The sequence below is a fragment of the Piliocolobus tephrosceles genome, chromosome 3 (genome assembly GCF_002776525.5).
Source record: "Piliocolobus tephrosceles isolate RC106 chromosome 3, ASM277652v3, whole genome shotgun sequence".
In the NCBI taxonomy this organism is placed as follows: domain Eukaryota; kingdom Metazoa; phylum Chordata; class Mammalia; order Primates; family Cercopithecidae; genus Piliocolobus; species Piliocolobus tephrosceles.
Genome location: NC_045436.1, coordinates 66041297 through 66065945, shown reverse-complemented (window position 1 = coordinate 66065945; position 24649 = coordinate 66041297). Strand labels below are relative to the sequence as shown.

The 24649-nt window shown below is 40.7% G+C and overlaps 1 protein-coding gene across 3 annotated transcripts; it reads left to right on the top strand.

The window, feature by feature from the left end:
* The first annotated feature begins 823 nt into the window (after window positions 1–823).
* On the top strand, window positions 824–22149 carry SPRY1 (sprouty RTK signaling antagonist 1). Of its 3 annotated transcripts, none has more exons than XM_023217563.2 (3): window positions 824–1233; window positions 16028–16947; window positions 19933–22149. In XM_023217563.2, exon 3 carries the CDS (start codon window positions 19988–19990, stop codon window positions 20945–20947), a length of 960 nt encoding a protein of 319 aa, XP_023073331.1. In that variant the 5' UTR covers window positions 824–1233; window positions 16028–16947; window positions 19933–19987; the 3' UTR covers window positions 20948–22149. The 3 variants fall into 3 exon arrangements, with proteins under 3 accessions (XP_023073331.1, XP_023073332.1, XP_023073329.1); XM_023217564.2 differs by having other exon boundaries at window positions 824–1249; XM_023217561.2 differs by lacking the exon at window positions 824–1233 and adding an exon at window positions 15168–15344.
* Window positions 22150–24649: the final 2500 nt, after the last annotated feature.

Sequence of the window (24649 nt, the reverse complement as noted above, 5' to 3'; positions counted from 1 at the left end):
TCCCCAAGTGCACACAGGCACAGACACACACCTATATCCACAGGCAAAGAAAATTAAGGTAGCAAGGAGGCAAATCTACACTGTATTAATGAGGTTTTCTGTATAAAATTAGAGGTAAAGCTTGAATAAGGTACAAATGCATGTTAAAAAGTAAAGCCACATGTCCATTTACAAACATTCCCTGACATTTGCTTTTTCTTCATTTCTAATAAACATTTTACTTTGAAAAATTATATTAATCATGTAAATCCCTTGGAGGCTGAAAATGTTTCTCGCTTGACAAATCATATGATATAAGATATTTCAAGGCCAATGCAATGACTCTAAATGCTTAAAGATTTTGCTCCTGGTGACAATATGGGAAATTGAAGATGGGGGGAAGAAAGTTCTATATTACAGGGGATGCTGAATATTTCATTTCTTTGGTCACATCTTCATAAAGACCCCACTAGTAAGTAGTATGGCACAAGAAAAGGAGCTTTTTACAGTTTACTTTTTAGTCAGGAAAAAAAACAGGTTTCTTATGCATTTTATTGCTATGCAGAAAAAGCTTTAAGGCAGCTCATAATTTTCTGCATCTGATTATCAACACTACCCTATATTTACACTCGAGCTTCGTGTGTATGGAATGGGAGACAGGGTCTCACTCTGTTGCCCAGGCTAGAGTGCAGTGGTGTAATCACAGCTCACTGCAGCCTTGACCTTCCCAGGCTCAGGCGATCCTCCCACCTCAGTCTCCTGAGTAGCTCAGACTATAGGCACACATCTGCAGCTAATTTTTGCAGAGACAGAGTCTTGCTGTGCTGTCCAGGCTGGTCTCGAATTCTTGGGCTCAAGTGATCCACGTGCATCGGCCTCCCAAAGTGCTGGGATGACAGGTGTGAGCCACAGCACCCAGCCTGGTGGAGAGATTTAATTAATAAGGGGAATAACTCCTTTATTTTTACCTTCATGTGTCCTGGTTGAAACTTTCTGATTGTTTTCTGTGTTAGGTCCCACAAAAATAGTGTCCAATTCAAAGATAAATTTGGGGCCTTAAGTACAATATTTCAACCACTAACACACACGTGTGTTATGAGCCCTGAATAGGAATACGGTATCTTTAGAAACGTTGGTTGAACTTGGGATCTGCCTCACAAGAAGATTGCATGTGAAATTCGCTGAAGATCCCCTGTGATGCACAAGGCAGAAGAAGCAGGTGTACACAAAGAATCAGAAGAACCAAAGCCCCAGGTGCGTGGTCTTTGAGGTGAGAGATTTGCCATTCCCAAAGACATTATTGTTTCTACTACCTGTGGCTTAGCAAGCAGGACATGGGGAGGGCCGCGGCAAGACAGTGAAAATCAGTCCCGTAGAAGTTTGATATCAGAGGTGAGACCCAAGTTCTATAGGAATTTGTGCCTTTTCTTCTTAAAATTTGGGACTAGAATATTTAAGTAAATGTGATATATTCTTACAGTAGAATACTGAGCATTTATTTCAATAATGTTTTAAATATCCATTGTCATCTCATTATATAAACACATCAGACAACACGCACACAAAAAAAGACAGCGCCATTTTCTGTCTTCCCAGTTCCACTTTGTGTATAACTAGTTGTACTTCGTTTTCTAGCCTTAGATATTTGTATGGTTGTCTACTGTATATTTATAAGAGTCCCAGGAGGAGCGCCATGACTCATGCCTGTAATCCCAGCACTTTGGGAGGCTGAGGGGGGTGGATCACTTGAGGCCAGGAGTTTGAGACCAGCCTGGCCAACATGGCGAAACTCCATCTCTACTAAAAATTCAAAAATTAGTTGGGCATGGTGGCACATGTCTGTAGCCCCAGCTACTTGGGAGGCAGAGGCAGCAGAATAGCTTGGACCCGGAAGGTGGAAGTTGCAGTGAGCCATGATCGCACCATTGTACTCCAGCCTGGGGAATAGAGTGAGACTCTGTCTCCAAAAAAAAAAAAAGAATCCCTCTTCACCTAAACTTACCTAGCAATCTAACCATGACTAATACATGGCATTTCTTATTTCTCAGTTTTCTTGCCCAGATGACTGCAGTGGCTTCCTAGCAGCTAAGAGAAATGACCACCTCTACCCCTTCATCCTCTTTCCTACTGCCAAGGAGATCTTTCTCCTATTACTCTCAGGGCAGGCATTTTTTATTTTTACTTTTATTTACCTATGTATTTTGAGATGGAGTCTCGCTCTTGTCTCCCAGGCTGGAGTGCAATGGTGCGATCTCAGCTCACTGCAACCTCTGCCTCCTGGATTCAAGCAATTCTCCTGCCTCAGCCTCCTGAGCAGCTGGGATTACAGGCATGCGCCACCATGCCTGGCTAATTTTTGTATTGTTAGTAGAGACGGGGTTTCACCAGGTTGGCCAGGCTGGTCTCAAACTCCTGACCTTAAGTGATCCACCCACCTCGGCCTCCCAAAGTGCTGGGATTACAGGCCTGAGCCATCGCGCCCAGCCGGGCGTGCATTTTAGCTCTAGAAATGGATTTAAAGTTGTGTTGTGTGCAGTTGCCCCGCTGACCCATCCTTGCTTCCTTCAGTGCAGTTCCATCTTACCTCTTTTATAGTCTAGGTTTTCAAATAGTACTTTTTGAGGGCAGGGGGAAATAGGTCACTGCTAAACAAGCTTGAAAACCACTCTTCTACAGAATACCGTACAACTTCTTTACATGGCATGTGATCTGATCTCTGCTTTCCTATCTAGCCTTCCCTTTTTCACTTCTACCTTCTTACTCTCTAAATTCCATATATGCTGTATTAGTCCATTCTCATGCTACTAATAAAGACATACCCGAGACTGGGTAATTTATACAGGAAAGAGGTTTAATTGACTCACAGTTCAGTGCGGCTAGGGAGAAGGCCTCAGAAAACTTAAAATCATAGGGGAAGGGGAAGCCAACATGTCTTTCTTCACATGGCGGCTGGAAGGAGAAGTGCCGAGCAAAGGGGGAAAAACCATCAGATAGGGCCTCACGTGGAGGCTCACGCCTGTAATCCCAGCACTTTGGGAGGCCCAGATGAGCAAATCACAAGGTCAGGGGTTCAAGACCAGCCTGGCCAACATGGTGAAACCCCATCTCTACTAACAATACAGAAATTAACCAGGCATGATGGCGGGCGCCTGTAATCCCAGCTACTCAGGAGGCTGAGGCAGGAGAATTGCTTGAACCCAGGAGGCAGAGGTTGCAGTGAGCTGAGATTGCACCGCTGTGCTCCAGTCTGGGCTAGAAATTAAGGCTCCATCTCAAAAAAAAAAAAAAAAAAAAAAAAAAAAGACAAGACAAGACAAGAAAATCAGATCTCATGAGAAGTCACTGACTATCATGAGAACAGCATGGGGATAATTGCTCCCATGATTCAATTACCTCCCACCAGGTCACTCCCACAGCACGTGGGGATTATGGGAACTACAATTCAAGATGAGATTTGGGTGAAGACACAGCCAAACCATATCATGTGCCATGACCATTCTGCCCTCTATACCTTTGCACACTCAATTCGCTTTTAGAATGTCCTCCCTCTACCTCCACCCACCACCAACATTGTCTGCCATCCACCAAACCTAAGCTCAGTGTGCCCTTCTCTGTGCAGTATTCCCAATTCTCCCAGACAGACTTTGACATTTATATTTATCAGGCTTATTGCTTATTAAGGAGCAGAAACTGAGTCAAGCCATCAAAGAAGATAAAAGAAAGACAGGAATTTCATGAGAATTGACAAAAATAAACCATCATATGACTGTGCCATCTAAATTGTCAAAGAACTTTAAAGACCTCAAGCAATAGGCTGGGTGTGGATCTTCAATGGAATGTCCTGTTATTGTCAGAGCAGTTCAGCTATCCTTTTCTGTCTACTTCTCTTCCTTCTACCAAATAACTTCCTCATCGTCTACCCTGTATACCTGATTTCAAATCCTTGTTCTCCCACATACCAGCTATATAATCTTGTGCAAACTACTAAATCACTTTGTGTGTCATCTGTACAAAGGTGAGATAGGAAAAGCATAAGATTATTGAAGGAGAATATATTAGCTACTGTATTCCATCAATTCCCAAACGCACATTTTCATCCACATTTTAATACCTCTGAAGTCGGGTTGGATTTTACAGTTGTTGTCTGGCAGACAGGAGTCAAGTTGTGAGGTAGTTGTTATTGCCTGCCCATGTGCAAACGTGCTTGTTATTCCTGGCTGCATGACCGAACAACTGCAGCCTCTCCATGTTTGACTCAGGAAACTATTTAAGGACCATTTGAGGCAGGACTGTGAGTCCTGGCTGCTGTCTGAAAACTTTTTATTGACACTTTTTGATAAGATCAAGAACATTCCAGTATCAAAACACAGAATAGGTTTTGGAAAAAAACAAGAGAACAATGATGCAGCACTCTTTTAAGAACTGCTACATCTTTTAAGAAATGCTGCCCAATGTTCTTGATGGCCATAAGATTATCCTCTATAGAAAAACACAAGCACTGCCGGGCGCGGTGGCTCATGCCTATAATCCCAGCACTTTGGGAGGCCAAGGCAGGTGGATCACCTGAGGTCAGGAATTGGAGATCAGCCAGGCCAACATGGTGAAACCCCCTCTCCACTAAAAAATACAAAAAGTATCTGGGCGTTGTGGCGGGCACCTGTAATCCCAGCTACTCAGGAGGCTAAGGTAGGACAATTGCTTGAACTCAGAGATGGAGGCTGCAGTGAGCTGAGATTGTGCCACAGTCCTTCAGCCCCGGCGACAGAGCGAGACTCCGTCTCAAAAAGGAAAAAAAAGAAAAACATAAGCATTAATGACTGAGTCAAAAGTAATTCAGAAGAATCAGACTCTGAATGTGAAGTAGTTTTAGGGACCCTAATAAACTTATTTTGTTTACATTTTTCCTTTCAGGTGAGCACAAGAATGATATGTGACAACATCTGTGCATAAATCAGCATTAAAAAGCCATTTTAATAAGTATTTAATATAAAACCATAAGTGATAAGGAAGCATTGTGTCATGAGTGAATTAGCAGCATTTTAAAAAGTTTCATAATAGTCCATGAAATAAAAATGCATCATACAATTGACACCTTAGATTTGACGAAATGTGATATTTGGCCAGGCACAGTGGCTTCTGCCTGCAATCCCAGCACTTTGGGAGGCCAAAGCAGGTGGATCATTAGGTCAGGAGTTCAAGAGCAGTCTGACCAACATGGTGAAACCCCGTCTCTACTAAAAATACAAAAATTAGCCGGGCATGGTGGCACACACCTGTAATCCCAGCTACTCAGGAGGCTGAGGCAGGAGAATTGCTTGAACTTGGGAGGCAGAGGTTGCAGTGAGCCAAGATCGCACCACCACACTCCAGCTTGGGTGACAGAGCGAGACTCCATCTAAAACAAACACAAGAAAGAAATGTGATATTTTGGTTATTATTACCTATGGATTTTTGTTTAGTCATCACTTTTACTAACTCATGGTCCTGCATTGCCCTTCTCTTCCTGACTTTGAAGATTCTATTTCATAAAATAACTGCCTTATTCTCTCCATAATTTCCAGACTGGACCAGCTCATTCTTTTTTTCGAATGAGTCTTTTTTTTTTTTTTAATTAAAAAAAAAAAAGAGAGAGAGAGAGAGACAGAGACAGAGAGACAGAGAGAGAAACCAAAATATCTTTAGGCTACGGCCTAGGCTATGGATTGGCTGTCTTTGGATCTTGAGCCTGAGCCCATCCCTATTCCCATCACCTGTGGAGGTACTACCTAGAGCTTGCCCATGAATTTGTTTTCATCTTTGTATCCCTAATACTTAGCACAGTACCACACCTAGTACCAATACATAGTTGTTAGATTGATGGGTGTATGAACCAAAATGATCTTGGAAGCAAGTAAAGTCCATGACTCACTTACCACATAGAGTTGGACAAAGAATTGAAAAGTTTTAATTTTTTTTTTTCAAATCACAATAGCATAGCATCCCTACCTTACTTGCTATTACAAATATTTGACCTCAATTTTCTCTAAGTGTAGTATTTGAGATTTTTTCATGGATTAAGGTTTTCTATATCTATACATTCTCTTCACTTGGGGATTTTTCAGCAATCTTGTTTTTTTTTTTTTTTTTGAGACAGAGACTCGCTCTGTCTCCCAGGCTGGAGTGCAGTGGCCCAATCTCGGCTCACTGCAACCCTGCCTCCCAGGTTCAAGCGATTCTCCTGCCTCAGCCTCCTGAGTAGCTGGGACTACAGGCGTCCTCCACCACTCCCGGCTAATTTTTGTATTTTTAGTAGAGATGGCGTTTCACCATATTGGCCAGGCTGGTCTCAAACTCCTGACCTTGTGATCTGCCCACCTCGGCCTCCCAAAGTGCTGGGATTACAGGCCTGAGCCACCGCGCCTGGCCTTCAGCAATCATTTTGATGGTCTAATTGATTAACTCTTTAATGGAGCATAAATACTGCTTGATATCTCTGGCTATAGCACAAAATATAATCAACATTCCATTCCTTGAGTTGGCCAGACATAGCTATAAAATATTAGTGATCTCTTATGAACACTTTTCTCCCTGAAAATGCTTTTTTTTCTCCTCTTACTTCTTTCAAAATTGAACAGAAGTGAATGGAAGAGACCAGCAAGGCCTCTAACTTTTCTGATGAATATAGATTCCTTCTTTTACTCTAAAGATTCGTATCATTGAGAAAATTCTGATTCTCAACCCTTTTGGCATCAGGGACTGATTTCGTGGAAGACAATTTTTCCACAGATTGGGGGTGTGAGGATGGTTTCTGGATGATTCAAGTGCATTACATTTATTGTGCACTATATTGCTACTATTATTATATTGTAATATATAAAGAAATAATGACACAACTCACCATAATGTAAAATCAGTGGGAGTCTTGAGCTTGTTTTCCTGCAACTAGATGGTTCCATCTGGGGGTGATGGGAGACAGCTACAGATCATCAGGCATTAGATTCTCATAAGGAGTCAGCAACCTTGATCCCTCGCATGCACAGCTCACAATAGGGTTTGCACTCCTATGAGAAAATAATGCCACAGCTGATCTGACAGGAGGTGGAACTCAGGCAGTAATGTGAGTGATGGGGAGTGGCTGTAAATACAGATGATGCTTCATGCTCGCTCATCGCTCACCTCCTGCTATGCAGACCAGTTCCACCAATACAGGTCAGTGGCCGAGGGGTTGGGGACCCCTGCTTTATATGTTTAACTTCCTATGTGACTGGTTTCTTCCCAAAGTAAGCCTCTTTAGTATGACTGGCCAAATTAGGTATATTTTACCATGTTTTAAGGATCTGTTAAAAGCTTTAGGCAAGACTTCAATCTACTGTCATTACATCATTTAATGAAGAGGCATGCAGTGAACATTCAGAGCTACCTTAGATCTAGCCCTTTCCCTCCTTTTCCACTGCCGATATCACCCTGCTCCAAGTTGTTCCTGACACCCACTGGGATTACTATCCTCATCTCGAAGTCAGCTCCCTTACACCAGCCTCTTCGTGCTGCAATCTGCATGGTCAGATGGATCTTCTGAGAAGAAACCTTTTTATAAAGTAACCCATTGCTCTAAAATTTTATTGTCCTTGGGATCAAGCCCAGATCTTCATATTGGCATTAAGGTCCCTCTGTAATTTGTCCTTAGCTTACTTATCCAATTTTGACAAGAAATCTTCCCTTCCACTCATGCCAGTCTTGTAAGTTGACCACGATCACAATGTGCCTGTCACCTATTTGCACCTTCCAGTATTTCTTTGCGCCATGCACTAAAGGTAAGCTGTATTTTTCTTTTCCTCTTCTATGAATCCTATTTATTTTATGATAAGGTTCAATTTCTTCTTCCTATAATGATTAATACTTCATATTTTATAGCAATATATAATTTATGCTATGTGTTAACATAAATATTTCTCTTTGCTCTTAATTCTCCCTACAGCACCCTTTTAACATTTAACATAGCAGATCTTTCACAGCAGATTTTTTTTTTTTTTTTTTTTTGAGGTGGAATCTCGCTCTGTCGCCCAGGCTGGAGTGCAGTGGCGTGATCTCGGCTCACTGCAACGTCCACCTCCCGGGTTCAAGTGATTCTCCTTCCTCAGCCTCCTGAGTAACTGAGTAGTTGGTATTACAGGCGCCCACCACCATGCCAGGCTAATTTTGTATTTAGTAGAGATGAAAACCCCTTTTGCCATGTTGGTCAGGCTGATCTTGAACTCCTGACTTCAGGTGATTCATCCACCTCAGCCTCCCAAAGTGCTGGGATTACAGATGTGAGCCACCGTGCCTGGCCCATAGCAGGTCTTTAAACATTTTGAACAGATAACCATCAGCTGCAAATCCTCTTATGACTTTAGAAAAAAACCCGGAGTCTTTATTATGGGCTATAAGGCTCTAAATGATATAGTTGTAGTCTTCCTTTCTGACCTCCTCTTTACCACGTTTCCTCTCCCTAGTTCCATGTGATATTTCCTAGGGCCTTTGCACTAGCCATTTCTTCTGCTGGATTCCTGCTTCTCCAGTAGTGGCTCACTCCCTCACCGCGTCGTGGCTCTGCCCAAATCTCACTTCCTCAGAGAGACCCTTTTTGGCCACCCTCGCTAAAGCAGTCATCGCCTCTCAACCCCTATCACTCCAGCCAAGTTTCATTTTCTCATGGCAGTACTTACCATTACTGTCACAAAATATTAATTTGTTGATTGCCTGTCTCTTCCTCCTACAGGTGAACTCTCGTAAGGAATGCGGACAGGGACTTTGTCTTGTTCATAGTGTGTTCGTCCTCCTTGGCATGATGTAGGTGCTTAGTAAATATGTATTAAGCAAATGGATAAATTATTGAGAGTATGAATAAAAAAACTGAATTAGGTTTGAGTTTGAAGTGTATCCACTTCACAGGTGCCCATTTGGGATTCAGGAGGGAAAGAGATTTGTGAAAGTAACATGGCCAGTGAAGGAAACAAGCCAAAGTAGAAGGCATTCCTGTTATTCTCAGCTGCTTAAAACTTCCCCTGTTACTCACTGTCCTATTTCTTTTGTGTCTTCCTCTAGGAGGCTGGTTGTCTTACTTAATATATGTAAAAATGTAAATTGATACTTTGTTTTTCTTCCCAGACTTCAACTCAGCCTGAGCACTCATCTTACTCCATACACATGGCTTCTATTGATTTATGTGTTAGAAAAATCCAAATCCATCTTGAAAAGGGAGACATTTTCCAATATTGAGATTATTTACCATATATACAATATCCCATATACAATATTGAGATATTTCAAGAGAATGTGATGTAAGCCCAGATGATATTAACAATACAAGGAATGTTTATAAGGGCTCGTATTGTAAATATATATTTATAATTACACAATACACATACAATTATACAATGTGAATATAAAGAAAGATTTGTACAATCGTAGCATTATTGGAATAAGTACCTTTTCTAAGTAACTACTTCAAATGGGCAAACACCTTTATATATTAATTCTTATATATTAGCTAAAACTCAATGTCCCCACTACTTTATCTTCTCCATCAATCTTGTAACTTCCTATAGACAGATATAGCCTTTTCATGTCTCTTGATTCCTCAAAAAGTAGCCTATATAATGAGATTTTTTGCAGTTTTATTAAAAGCTAACATTCTAAACCATATGGCAGTATTGCAAAAGAAAAAGAAAATAATGTAAAGTGGTGATCACTGTGAATACCCAGTTCCTAGACTCAAGCACATTTTTTGTTTTGATTGAAATTTGAAATGACTTATTTTCAACAATAGGTGGCGCTTCACAGGTTTTTTTTTTTTTTTTTTTTTTTTTTTTTTTTTTTTTTTTTTTTTTTTGTCGTTAGGTTAAATGCACTGGCTGTATGAAATGTATCTGTGCTATCAATTTTTTAAGTTAATACAAGTACATTGATTCATAGAATACATTGGTAATTGATGGAAACTGTATTGCTATTAAACTTGTATTTATGAACATCAAAACTAACATTCTAAAAGATTATAAAAAAGAGGCAGCAGTAAATATACCTTTTGAAAATATGTAGGATTATCTGTTTTTTACTTTTCTATTTATTTTCAACTTTTATAAATGTTATTCAATCACTTTTTAAAATATGCGTTTGCTCTTTTTACTCAATGATCACAAAGAGTTTACAAATTTTATAGACTGGAATGTTAATAGTTATAATGATCTTTATCTTAACTAGAAGTACAATATTAATGATTGAAAATTCTGGATAAATGATATGTTGAGCACGGCTTAGCGGGTGTTGTAATCTGAAATTATTAGCAGATAGCTGCTCCAAAATCCCTCCCCATCATGCACACACACGCACACATACAGAAATACTATTATTAAAATCAGAGTTCTCAGGCTCAGAAAAACAAAAGTAAAATAGAATTGCCTCAAAACAGTTATAAGGCAAATAAAATCATTATCTAGGGTGAAGGACCTAGAAAAAGGGGGCCTTAAACATTTCCTCATCATACAGTGTGAATGAGACAATAATAATTAATAATTTGTACAGAACTTTAAAGCTTACAAAGCCCTTGCATATATAGTGAATCATTCAGTAGCACTAGGATTTGGGAAGACCAAGTATTTTTATTAACTTCAGATTATTGATGAGAAAGCAGGTTCAGATAAATTAAGTGAAGGTTACCTAGCTAGAAAGTGGCCAAGTTGGGACTTCACATCATCTGATCCTATATCTGGTACTCTTTTCACAACAGCATGCTATTTTCCTAGTTATAATACTGGACATGGGGCATTATGATTAAATATGACACATAAGCTAAAGTTATAGACCATGATATACAAGGATAATATTGTCAGAACTCAGGTCTTCAATACATGTATCCTATCAATTATTATATACCACTTGTAATGTTTATATAAATGGAGTTATTTGAAATGTGCCAAGAAAATTACAAATCGAGGGAAACTCTAAGTATAAACCTATTTTTAAAAAACCTCTTTTGGGAAATTTTGTATGTTTTCTTTTTTTTTTTTTTCCGAGATGGAGTCTTGCTGTGTTGCCTAGGCTGAAGTGCAGTGGTGCAATCTCTGCTCACTGCAACCTCTGCCTCATGGGTTCAAACAATTCTCCTGCCTCAGCCTCCCGAGTAGCTGGGATTACAGGCACCCACCACCACGCCCGGCTCATTTTTGTATTTTTAGTAGAGACAGGGTTTTGCCATATTGGCCAGGCTGGTCTTGAGCTCCTGACCTCAGGTGATCCGCCTGCCTCGGCCTCCCAAACTGCTGGGATTACAGGCATGAGTCACCATGTCAGGCCTTCTTTTTTCAATATTAGTCATTCTCTATTCTTAAAAGGTATGGCTATAGTTGTTTTATCAAATAAATATTCTACATTTTTCCCCTTCAAATAAAGGATAACCTGTAGCCTTTAACATAGGTTATTTCAAAACGAAATAAAGATTATAGTGAGCAAGCCCTAAGAGATGCTTTTTTTGTTTTGTTTTTGTTTTAATGAGAACACACTTTTATTTTCTTACTGTCCTATCTTTGGGGGACAGTTACAAGTTTAAATTAACATAGCTTCTTACGTGCTTGTCTCTGAATATTAAGATAGCAGTAAGTAGGTAGTTGTGGGAATGAGAGATTGACAACTTTTGTTGACCAGAATCAAAGATGATACCAGGTGATCATTATAAGGGCCATTCCACTCCTTGTTTCAAAATACAAATCAGCGGAAGAGATGGCTAATCTTGTTTTCTCATGAAAATAAAGAACAAGTCAAGGCTTAGAGGGGAACATCTGACATCACTGGAAAAGGAAAGAAGACAGGATTTATTTTGCCATTAGCTAGATAAGAATGAGGACTGTTTTGTACTATGGCAAAGATGTTTCCTTATACAATCTTACCATGTGGGTTTAATTAGTAAAATCTTTCATATATAGTAGGGATGCAGTTTGTCTGAACTCTTGTCACTTTCATTCTCTCCAAAGGAATATGGCACTTAAGAAATAAAGTGCACAAATTTAGAACACTTCCAGGTACATTTCTTTGTTTTCTGACAACTTGCAGAAAAATAGAATCGCCTGTGACAAAGTACACAAATGATTAGTTGAATTATAGAGCTGACACAAACTCAAATCATTCAGTGTAATTTACTCAATGTATTGCTTGATTTGCCCACTTCCAGAATTTGAAACCAATACGGAACATTCGTATTTCAAATAAGGCAGAAGGATGAGAATTACGCTTATGAAAATGAAGAGAATGTTTATGGAAAATTTACAGAATAGGTTGGTCTATTTCAGTCAACTACAAAGATTGTTTACAAAAGGAAACTGAAAATAAAATGGCCTATCCTTGCCAGCTTTTCTTGGGAAGTATAGTAATATAGTGACTATTGCCCTAAAAGGAAAGTAAAGAGAACTTAGTTTCCATTACCGGTCTTCATTGATTTATTAGATGCTTATAGGCTAACTCATCAATGTCTTTGATTATTTAGTTTGTGTGTTTGTTTCTCAACAAGATAAAAGACTGTAATACATTTATTTATCATGACTTCACAGAAACATTAGGAGAATTAATAACGTATTCTTTTTCAAAAGCTTGGAACACATGATTGTTATTTTTATTTTGGCAAACAAAGTAGACACATGAATAAGTTAAGCTTCCTATAACTGTATTAAATTTTTTTTCTTTTTGAGGCAAAGTCCAGCTATGTCGCCCAGGCTGGAGTGCAGTGGCGCAATCTCGGCTCACCGCAACCTCTGCCTCCAGGGTTCAAGCGATTCCCCTGCCTTAGCCTTCTGAGTAGCTGGGATTGCAGGCACACACCACCATGCCCAGCTAATTTTTTGTATTTTTAGTAGAGACCAGGTTTCCCCATGTTGGCCAGGCTGGTCTCCTGACCTCTGGAGATCCGCCCGCCTCAGCCTCCCAGAGTGTTGGGATTACAGGCGTGAGCCACCACGCCTGGCCAATTTTTTTTTTTTTTTTAATCACTAGAAGTTGTGAGGAGTTACTGAATTTTTTTCATTTCACTTTATTCTTTTTCAAAACTCAAATTAACACAAGAGATAACTAATCTTGTTTTCACATGAAAATTAAGGACAAGTCAGGGCTCACTTTCCATTCCACTTTATTTAGACGTATCTTAATAAACTAAAAATTATTATAAGATTTTTCCCATTGATATTTGCATTGTTTTTCATTTTTGGAAAAATTTCATACTCTTTATCCATTTTTAGTCAAGTTACAATGTAATTAAACTTACTAAGTAAAAATGTATACTTTAAGCTAAAAATTTAGAATTGCTACAAAGTCTTACAGTTGTAGGGAATCAGAAGGAGAGGCAGGTTTCATTCAATGTCTTTTAGATCCAAGGTGACAGGGCTATACTTACATTTATTTGTAATGTAATATTTAGAGAAAAAAATATTAATGCATTTTAGTGCTAAATGACGTGGAGGGTTATTGATCAACTCTGTACAGCAGATTTGATTTCTTAATACAACATGGCCTATGGTGATGGTGTTTTAGATAAAAATCTCATGGATTTTATTTATTATTGTAATTTAAAAATACTTGATCTCGTGAAAATTATTTTAATACATTTCTGGTTGAAATACAGTGTATTTGCAATAGAAATCTTTCAAATATATTTTGTAGGATTTATGAAGGTAGAATGTTCAGTGCTCCCTCTCCTGGTTTTATCATATTGGTGAACTGACCTCTCAGCTCACAATTGTGGTAATTGAAGAACCAAATAAGATACTCTGATATGATATTCTATTTTTGATTTGTCTATTCCAAACACATTCACAAGAAACCTATCCATCACTAGTAAAATTTCATTACATCCCAAAATCTAATGAGATCTATGAAAAAAATACAATTTAATCAATTTTATTCTTTTAAATAGCCTATTTTAATACAATTCATAATATTGAGAGTGAATATGTAGCTTTTTGGCTTGATTCTTATTCTATTTTCTAGTGATGCTTTTTTATTGTTATTGATGTTCTTAATAATGCTCTGTGTTCTTTAGAAGCAATTCCAAACACAACTTTAATTTTTGAAAGTGCTCAGACATTTGGAAGTCCAGTGTGTGTGTGTATTCTGTATGTATATATTTATAAAGTTTCAACAGGATCACTTGCTATTGTAAATAAGGAGACTAAATAATGTACTTTGAACTAAAAATTTCCATACTTATATTTATATATGGTTTAGATTCTAGTTTTGTTTTTGTTTACTTTGTTTTTGCCAGACTTTAAGCTACTCCTGATATATAGTACCTGGAAAAATATTTCCTTTCCACTAAATTTTTGGTTTTTAGGTGGCTTTTAAAAGTTTCTACGGAAACTTCAATTCCACATAAAGTTATCCTCACTGCAGCATGAAAAGGCACAATTTTGATAATAAATGTCTAAAATCCTGTAGTTTGTAAGAAAGCAGAAAGCAAGTTTCCTACTTAAAGTGTTTTTTCCCAGTCACATCAGCTATTACTAAGAATTATAAAACTTCTTGATAAATTTTTTCTATTCTAATTAATTGACTAAATATACGGGTTGGTATGTTTTGCAAAAGTATACAACTATATTACAAAATTGAAATAATTTGGTTTTTTCTCCATGTGCTTGATTTTTGGGAAATCATATAACAAGCCAAGGTAAAGCAATTATTTAAAAAACCCACAGCAGAAAATTTCCCCTTTATTACATATCCTTATATTACATTTGCAATAAGGAGTGCCACCTTTTGAACTTTAGGTTTCACATATTCTGAACTTTGTTGTAAATAGGAACTATAATGTTATATAATCATCTTTTTGTGTCAATATACATTTTCCCTCTAGTTGATCAGAAGTGATGACTTGGCATACAACTTTTTTCATTTTCTTTTATTCTTCACAATTCTTTTCTAATTCAGCTTTAGAGTCCACCGATCCTTTTGAGATCGACAACTAAAGATTGCTAACTAAATCCGAATGTATTCCTCTATGACAAACTGCATTTGCAGAATTTTTAGAGGCACTCCCGAAGTTTTAAGAGGATGTTTATTACACGAGTCTGTAGGGCAACATTTCCAAGTTGGTACACATAAACGAAAAAGGAAACGATAGTTAAGGAAATCCTGTTCCAGGTTTTCGGGCAGCCCGAGTGATTGACACATGATATCACCGGAGGCGTGTCCTGGAGTGGAGGTGGAGGTGGAGGCTAGGAGCTGAAATTCTGCGGAGCCCGAGTGAGATCGCTCTGTAAAGCACGCAGTGGTTTGCAGCGTGATATCCGCAGAGTTCCCTGCCCTGGATAAGGAACAGCTACAGTCGCTGTTAAATGTGCCTGAAAAGCAATTTGCAATCTTTGCATTAGGTAAGTACTGTTTCCTTCCGTAGACATTTTAGGAAAGATAAGGTGAGAAATGTTGACTTTTGCAAGGAACTGAACATTTATTTCTTTGAACTTGCTTTCGAGCCAAGATTACTGGTTGCCTTTCAAAACACCGGTAGCATTCCCACTGCTAAAACTAATGCTCTTAAAGTAAATGCTACCGCTAAAAGAAAAAGCAGGGTCCCTTTCACCTTTCTTTCCTTAACCGAACAGTAGCAAGTTTAAAGTCTGAAACGATCGAATGTGTGAAACACAGGGCCGTTAATGCCTTTATGCGAAGAGGGGCTGGCACTCGGTGTGTGCACCAAATGCGTGTTTGCTTAGGCATTGTTGGCGACCGAATCCCGAGCGAAGCATTGGTTTAAAACCTGAATTTCCCGTCTCTGTGTATTGATTTCTAACGCGCAGAGGCGTTGCTTGAACGTTGTTTGAACTCCTAGGCATTCCACGGGGCAAAAGCACCTCGGCAAAAACGTGCAGGACTGCATGTTACTTTGGTTCGCGGCTGACACGCCGACTGTGCGCCGGCCTGTCAATCACCGGGAGTAGCAACAGGGAGCACATGGCAACGGGCTGCGGGCGAGCTGGCCAGCAGCCCGCCCCCGGTCCCAGCCCTTCGAAGAAAGGGACATTCACGAGCTTCTATCTCTAATCCTCTGTCGCAGGCATTTCGGCCGTGGAACCGCAGGCTCGGAGGACTGAGTGTGAGCGCTGCCCAGGAGAGGCTGACCTGCCGGGACCGGAGTGCCCAGGGACGTTGTGCCCCTACTTGCCCAACGTGCGGGATCGGCAAAGCGCCTCGGCCTGCGCGGGGGACAAGGAACGACGCCCGCCTCTCTTTCTCCGAGAAGGATCCCCAAACCTTGCTCTCTTCACCCCTCCCCGCTAAAAAAAAAAAAAAAAAAAAAAAAAAGCGGGGGGTAAAAAAATCCCCTCCCCCTTCCCGGCCGCGGCAGCCTCTGCCTGGCAGGCGCGTGTTCCGGGGTCTTGCCGGGGGCCTGCGCGGCTCCGTGATCCGCCCGCCGACGCCGGTTCGGGCCCCGACCCGGGCGCCGCGTAGTCTCGAACCCCCGTGACGTGGATTTTTCACTCGTCAGGAGGCCGCCATCCCTTCCTTCCTTCCCTGCGAGGAGCGACCAGAACCCGAGAAGTTCTCTGAGCATACCGTGCCGTCAGCTGGCCAGTCACGCACTCGACTCCCCGCCACTCCCCTACTTGTTTTTCTGAGACTTGGGGAGCCTTCCTGAAAGGATTTGTAAAAACTGGTTCTTGGAAGGGGTCTGCAGGAGAAGACCTCCCGAGGTGGATGTTACTGAGCCGCCCGGGGAGCGCCAGCCGTGAGAGGTCCGGGCCCGGCCGCGCGGAGCCGCGGGATAACTGCCCTCCGCAGCCGGAAGGGGGCCGCGGGGAGCGCTCCTGACCGGTGGCGGCGGGGGCGGGGGAGGCCGCGGGCCGAGGCGCCGCAGCTCCGGCGATGCCGCCTCGCCCTCTCCGCAGCGGTTGATGCGGCGCGTGCACGCCACCGCCCGCACCAGGACCTGGGCCGGGTCGCACGACTTGGCCCCCGGCCCGCGCTTCGGCCTAGGTGAGTGTGTGCGGCGGCCGCCCTGGGCCCGCGGGGTGGTAGGCGCGCGGGCGGGGCTTGCTCCGCGCGGCAGGTGCGGACTCGGCGGCGCTGCTGCCCGGGCCAGGACTCCGGGAGGGGAGGGGAGGGACGACCCCGCGCGGCGCGGCCCCTCCCGCCGCTCCTTGCTCCCCTGGGGGCCGCGGCTTATGGGGCGCTCAAGGTTGGGTGGCGGGGTGGGCGACGGTCCGCGGCTGCGGAACGAAACAAGACAGGGTCTCCCCCATCCCTGATTACTCGGAGCGGCGGCGCGATGGCCCAGGTTGTCCTCTCGGAGAGCCCTTCACGCCCAAGAGGGATTCCTGGCGGTTCTGGGGATGTCCCTGGGGGCCCTGTGTGGAGGAGTGTGCCTCTGGCAGGGGACCGGCAAAGGCTGTGTGTGTGTGTGTAGGCAAATGCTCGGAATTCGCCCGTCAGCTCCTCGATAGAATTAGCCAGCCCCAAAGCCAGCCGCAATTTTCTTATTTGGAGCTCAGTGCAAAGTCAAGTAAGGGGAGAGGGCACTGCCACTTTAAAAGTGGGGAAGTCGGCCGGGCGCGGTGGCTCACACCTGTAATCCCAGCACTTGGGGAGGCCGAGGCGTGCTGATCATCTGAGGTCAGGAGTTCGAGACCAGCCTGGTCAACATGACGAAACCCCGTCTTTATTGCAAATACAAAAATTAGGCGACCGTGGTGGCGCGCGACTGTAGTCGCAGCTACTCGAGAGACTGAGGCAGGAGAATCGCTTGAACCCGGGAGGCGGAGGTTGCAGTGAGCCAAGATAGTGCCACCACTGCACTCTAGCCTGGGAGACAAAGTGAGACTCCGTCTCAAAACAACAATAACAAAAAAAGTGGGGAAGTCCGCCCTCCTGAGCTCATGGTAACCTCAGCCTCCTCCCCTCCTCCTGCCGGAGAGAGAGGGAGAGAGAACTTGTTTTCATTCATAACTTTTTCCTTTTCCTTCCTCCGTCAACTATTTATTCAGTACAGATTGCAGAGGGCGCAGCTCCACCGTGGTAACTTGCAATGTGGCCGCTCCTGCGCTGGCTTCTTTCTCCCCGGCCCTCGGTGAACCCAGCTTTTCCTTTAAAGTATAGACAAATCCTTGCTTAGGGTCAGTCAGACCGTGGGCTTGCTTTGGGCGCCCGCGTGGACGCTGTGTTGGAAATCCACGGTGATCCTTGGTATGGTGATGGGATTGTCCGAAAAGGTATTCTACTTCCATTCGCGTTTTCTTGGGGAAGGCAGTGTGCCGAGCGCGTGTGAGCGTGTTTGGGGCTTGTCCAAGACTGTCACTGCTTGAAAATGGGCTTTTCTTCGGATCAGAGGTGGCGAATTTTCTTTGCTTTTAATTTTTTGTCTGGTAACTTCATTTCCCAACCAGTATGAAGTTTGTTACAACTGTCATTGGAAATGCAAATTAAAGTTGTGCCTGGTGTTTTGAGTTACACTATTCAAATCCTCTACGGTTTTGCGTTTCGTGTGGAATCTGGCTTAGTACTTTTAGCTACCTTTTGCTTTCAAAGCACTGAGTTAAGAAGTTCTTGAAGAAGAGGAATAATTGTGCAGGAGTCAGGATTAGATGTTGAGGACTCCAAGACTAAATCCCCTCAGGTTATGAATGCGTTACTACTCCTGGGCAAAGAAGGTAGAATAAAGTAGAAACTTGAGAGAGCTGAGTTGTGAAAACGAGGGGGAGCTCCAAGAAGTTAACATAGAAGGCACAGTTTAGAGACATTAGTTTAGGAAATATAGGAAATGGACTTCTTTCTGCTTTCTGCATGGTTTATTCCTTAAACCATATTTTTTGCCTCAGGTTGGTAGTGGAGAATGGACATTTCTTTTTCTTTTCATTCTTGAATTGGGTCGACTCTATAGACTTTAGAAGCAATTTGTGTGAAAAATGCTCTAGTTCACCACTGAAAGCAGAAACTTTTATCTTTGGTAGTTTGTGAAGAACACATTATAAATTAGAAATTTACTATTAGTATGGAAACACAACTTATTTTTATCTGGATATTAGTGTGCTGATTTTGTTACAAGAAGCACATTGAATCAGTTGGCAGTCCTCTCAAGGTCTGTCATGTAAATACAGATTTTTAAATTAGAGGAAATACAGATAATTAAAATGGCCAGGATTTAAATACACTGCGTATGTACCTACACTACATTTATTTGTGCATAAAACTTGTTTTGTGAGTGAGCCCTTCAGCTTAAAAAAAAATCCTCTCAGGATTTCAAATGTGAGTACTGTTACATCATTCACTGGATATACATTGAGTCTTGTGTGTGTGTGTGTGAAGCTACAAAACACCAAGAACCGTTGTGTACCTGATACATTTATTTTTGCATCTCATAGATGAATAATAAGGTAGTTTTAAAATTCTGATTTATACAGAAAATTACCTTTTATTTTGCGATTTCATTTTAGAGTCTTAATTTTTTTAATGCCTTAATTTTTTTCATCATTAATCTAATGCTTATAACAGCACACAACAAAAAGGCTGTAGCACCAAAGCCTTTCTCAGTTTCTTAAAAGGTAGACATTTTCCTTTATGGAAACCACCTATGAACTGATAACTGAGCTTTCTTTAGATGAGAGTTATTCTCCTGCTTATACTCAATATTCCCTGCGAAGGCATGCCCCGTTTTAATTGTTAGATTCACAAACAGGAAGGCATTACTTCTTCTTGATTCTGCTTCTTAAAAGTTGGAAAACCTTGTAATGTTTATGGCATGGGGTCTCTTGTTTACAATTGTCCTCTATGATGTGGTCCCCAGCCTCTCCTGGAATTGGACAGTGGCCAGGACCCCAGCATCATTGTAATCCACTGATGAAGGAGGTCATTATTAGGTGGTTTAGTCAATTTGTGACTTGACAAGATTTCCCTCCCCCCACCCCCGCAAAAAATGCTTCCTGTCATTTATTTTCTCTGTTTTTTTCATCTTTGATTTCCTTTTAGGATTTCAGATGCATGCCAGGTTTCCACTGATTGCCAGAACTCGAGATCACTACACATGGATCCCCAAAATCAACATGGCAGTGGCAGTTCGTTAGTTGTGATCCAGCAACCTTCTTTGGATAGCCGTCAGAGATTAGACTATGAGAGAGAGATTCAGCCTGCTGCTATTTTGTCATTAGACCAGATCAAGGCCATAAGAGGCAGCAATGAATACACAGAAGGGCCTTCAGTGGTGAAAAGACCTGCTCCTCGGACAGCACCAAGACAAGAAAAGCATGAGAGGACTCATGAAATCATACCAATTAATGTGAATAATAACTACGAGCACAGACACACAAGCCACCTGGGACATGCAGTACTCCCCAGTAATGCCAGGGGCCCCATTTTGAGCAGATCAACCAGCACTGGCAGTGCAGCCAGCTCTGGGAGCAACAGCAGTGCCTCTTCTGAACAGGGACTGTTAGGAAGGTCACCACCAACCAGACCAGTCCCTGGTCATAGGTCTGAAAGGGCAATCCGGACCCAGCCCAAGCAGCTGATTGTGGATGACTTGAAGGGTTCCTTGAAAGAGGACCTGACACAGCACAAGTTCATTTGTGAACAGTGTGGGAAGTGCAAGTGTGGAGAATGCACGGCTCCCAGGACCCTGCCATCCTGTTTGGCCTGTAACCGGCAGTGCCTTTGCTCTGCTGAGAGCATGGTGGAATATGGAACCTGCATGTGCTTAGTCAAGGGCATCTTCTACCACTGCTCCAATGACGATGAAGGGGATTCCTACTCAGATAATCCTTGCTCCTGTTCACAGTCACACTGCTGCTCTAGATACCTGTGTATGGGAGCCATGTCTTTATTTTTACCTTGCTTACTCTGTTATCCTCCTGCTAAAGGATGCCTGAAGCTGTGCAGGGGGTGTTATGACTGGATCCATCGCCCAGGGTGCAGATGTAAGAACTCCAACACTGTCTATTGTAAGCTGGAGAGCTGCCCCTCCCGGGGTCAGGATAAACCATCATGATTTTTGGAGGTGGGTTGTACCTCCTGAGCTTCCAGCTTTCAAGCTGTGGCTATTTTTTATTTTTTATTTTTTTCTTTTCTTTAGAATTTTTCCCCATTTCCTACCTTCTCTTCCCCTGTTCCCAAGGTCTGACTCATGGATTTTTCTCTTCCTTCATGGATGATCTTCAGTAAGAGTGGACTGGGAAACTGCACCTGGCTCCCACTTACGACAAGAGCCTCTGCCATCCACTTGAGAGGGTATTGAGAGCCAGTGGGCTTTGTGTAGCCTTTTTGTTCTGCAAGCAACTTTCTAAAGTTGTATACATGAACATACACCCACACCCAGACTACAGTGATTTAGAGTTGTTTTGACTGGGTACTGTGGGAGCAGGGAAATTGGTTTTTTAAAAAGCAACCGTTTAATTGCTTAAATAAGCTATGTATTCAATCTGTCTCCAGTTAGGGCTATCTTCCTAGCATTGGCCCCTTAAGTAGCATGGGGGATATATTGTTTGCTATAACGTAAAAATTTTCCTTTAACCACTGCCCTCTGCTTCTTGTCCTTCAAAGTTCTTTCCCCTCAGTTTTGGTGTTGTCTTACTCTGGAGATGCCAAGTGTATTTTTTCTTTCTATGTAATTTTAGATTCGCTTTACAATGTAAATCTTCACATTGGAGATATATTGATTGGACCTTGCCCATCTTCACTCTAGCCTTCGTATTTGTGAAGGACTCAACCACCTTCCTTCTTCGCCCCATGCTTCTCACCAAATTTTTGTTGTCATTGAGGGCACTTGGATAACTCAAGTTGATATTTATAGCTGATCAATCTATAGGTGTCACAGAACTATGCTGCCTAAAGTGATCTTGGCTCCTTAATGGTCCTTTTGGCCCCTTGGATAGTTAACAGCTGAGTAATTCTAATCTCTTCTGTGTTTTCATTGCCTTAACCACAAATTGTGGTGCTTTTTGTATATTTTATGTATAAATCACAAAGTTGAATTCTGACTATTTTTAAGACAAAAGTCTGTTAAACTTTTTTATTGTAAAGAATATTTATTATGCGAATCTCTATTATTTTATGGTATTTATTGCAAAAGACTTGAAATGTACTCATGTCTGAATATAACAAAATATCAATACTTAACGGAAAATAAGGTGACACGAAGAAAGTACACATGTTAACTATAATGCAGAAAATATATTAATTAATGAAACTGTCTCTTGATTTCTTCATTTATTAGCCTGTACTATTATGATGATTTTTGCTTATTTGCTTTGACTTTTTCTTCTTACACACTCATTTTACTTCTTTCCCTATAGATGCTGAATCTAGACATAGGTAAGCCCAAATTACGAAGCAGATAATTAGGTTGGTGCAAAAGTAATTGCAGTTTTGAGCCATTTTTAATGGCAAAAACACAGTTATTTTGCACCAACCTGGTATTTCCTGGAAAGTACATTAATCAAAATTTTGTAATCCAAATTCTCTTCTAACAAATGCTCAAGTGAGTTATTTTATACCGTAAAAATTCTTTGTAATATTAAGTCTCTCCCTACTTTGACTATTTTGTAAGCATGAGGTTTTGTATATATTATAATTTCTTGAAATGGGACATATCTACAGTAGAAACTTTTTAAAATGTTTAACTCTCGTAAGTTAATAAAAAGTTTGTCAGCTAGACTTAATGAACTTAGTTCTGTAGGTAGCTAGAAGTCTCTGGTACTGTCACTTTAATAAAGCATTCTAGAAGTTACCAAGGGAATAATTCACAACATCAGAGAGATTTCAAAAACATGCCTGTCCCTGCCTTTTCACTTGTTTCATAAGTCTAATGTGGCCTGACCAAATTACACCTCATCAAGTCCTGTGCAATAAGAAACCTGAGGGCCTAAAATTTTATGGAGAAAAAGTAAATATTTTAAATCTTATTTTTTAGTCTGGTGAAACTACTACATAGCTGGAATCTTTGGGTCTGATAAAATATTTGGTCATTTGAGTACTCAGAATACACCGTTTTTAAGTTTGATAAAATTTTATTCATGTGAGTCCTCAGTCTCACTAACTCCCTATGACTAAGTGATATGTCAGTCATTATCTGCATTTGAAAATAATTCTTTGCATTTGAGAATAAGATATTGACATAATTTGAACCCAGGTTATCAAAACTCTTACCCAGCTTTTTTTTGGTCATTATTCATGGATGGTTTGGCTGTTAGTTTTAGAGTACGTATTTGTTCTTTGTAAATAGACTTTGACTGTTTTATATAGACAAGGTTTAATTGGTAGAAACTTGTTTTAGTGCTTTTCCATCAAGCTGCTAAACCTATTAGTTGGCAATGTGATATTTAATCCATCAAATATCTCCTTTATGCTTTGAAATCAGGAGGATTTTTAAAAGTAAATAGTTGTGTTTTGGAGGCTACTTCATAATCTGTAGCATTTTAAAATGTGAACTTGAGTGTTCTCCTCTGATACTCAAGTTATGTAATGTTATCACTGGTCCTTTCATATTTATGGAGTATTTTCATTGAGATGTGGCTTCTTAATGAAGTGTATAAACACAGACTTCTTCAAAATACTGTGTGGGTTTTTTTTCCGGTATTATTTAGACCCTAGTATAATTAGTTGGAGTAAGAGCTGTCTTTAGCTGTAATAACCAGACTAAGAGCAGTAGTTTTTACTGAAAGAAATTTATAACTTTTATGAGAATGAAGTATGCTGTGGAGTTTTAACTTCTGGCTCTATATATGCAGAATACATGAAAAATATTAAGTTGGTGGTCTGCTGCTTCAAGGACTATATGTGAACTCTGGCATAATGGCAAGTCTGTACTTGGAAGGAGCAATCGGTTAGAGGTTCAGATTTCTAAAAGAGGCTTGTCAGGTGGCAAAGCATAAACACTGATTCGAAACTTCCTCCTTTGTGATGGTTTAAACGTAGGAAGAAGAAATATAAGAGTGTGTCCTCATAAGAGCTTATGGGCCCTAGGCTCTTGAACCTAATGCTGATCATCATTTTAAAGTGCTAAGGCTTTAAAGCGTCAGCTGACATTTCTTACAATGCCGCTGCCACTTATTTAATACTGTTGAATGAAAAACAACATGCCAAATAGATGGGCTAATATTTTTATTCCACACATTTGTCCCTCTTCCCCAGCAAGTACAGCTTGACAGAATGGATGTTTGTTACCTGGTTCCTTTCCAGTATATTTTCTGACTGCCAATTTTTTCATTTCAAACAAGCCTTATTTAGATAGTTTAATAGTGAATAAACCAACATACGACTTTTGTAATTGAGTAGTTTCCTGTTTACAGAGTTTATAAAATGTAACCTACCAGAAAAAATGGAATGTGAAAAAGTAGACTTTTTTGTGTGTGAAGGCCTAAAGTGAATCTGCAAATATAGGATTATAATTACATGGTTTCCAAAATTGAAACCACAAAATATTTCCATTATTACCAAAAAATAAAAATTAAAGCTTTAAAAACAGAGGTCTTTAAAGTGAAAAGAAATAAGTTAAAAACTATGTTTTTATCCTAAAATTGATAATGGAACCAGACTCAGGTGATTAATTTCCAGAGGATTTAATTTTTGAAATTATCCATTTTTCCTAAATCTTTTCTGTTTTTTAATGGAGTGGTGTATTTCGTAGCTATTCATGTGTCTGTCTGTCTATCTATCTATCTATCTATCTATCTATCTATCTATCTATCTATCT

Excerpts from the sequence above, each read along its gene's own strand:
- SPRY1 (XM_023217563.2), top strand. The coding sequence starts at position 19,988 with ATGGATCCCCAAAATCAACATGGCAGTGGCAGTTCGTTAGTTGTGATC.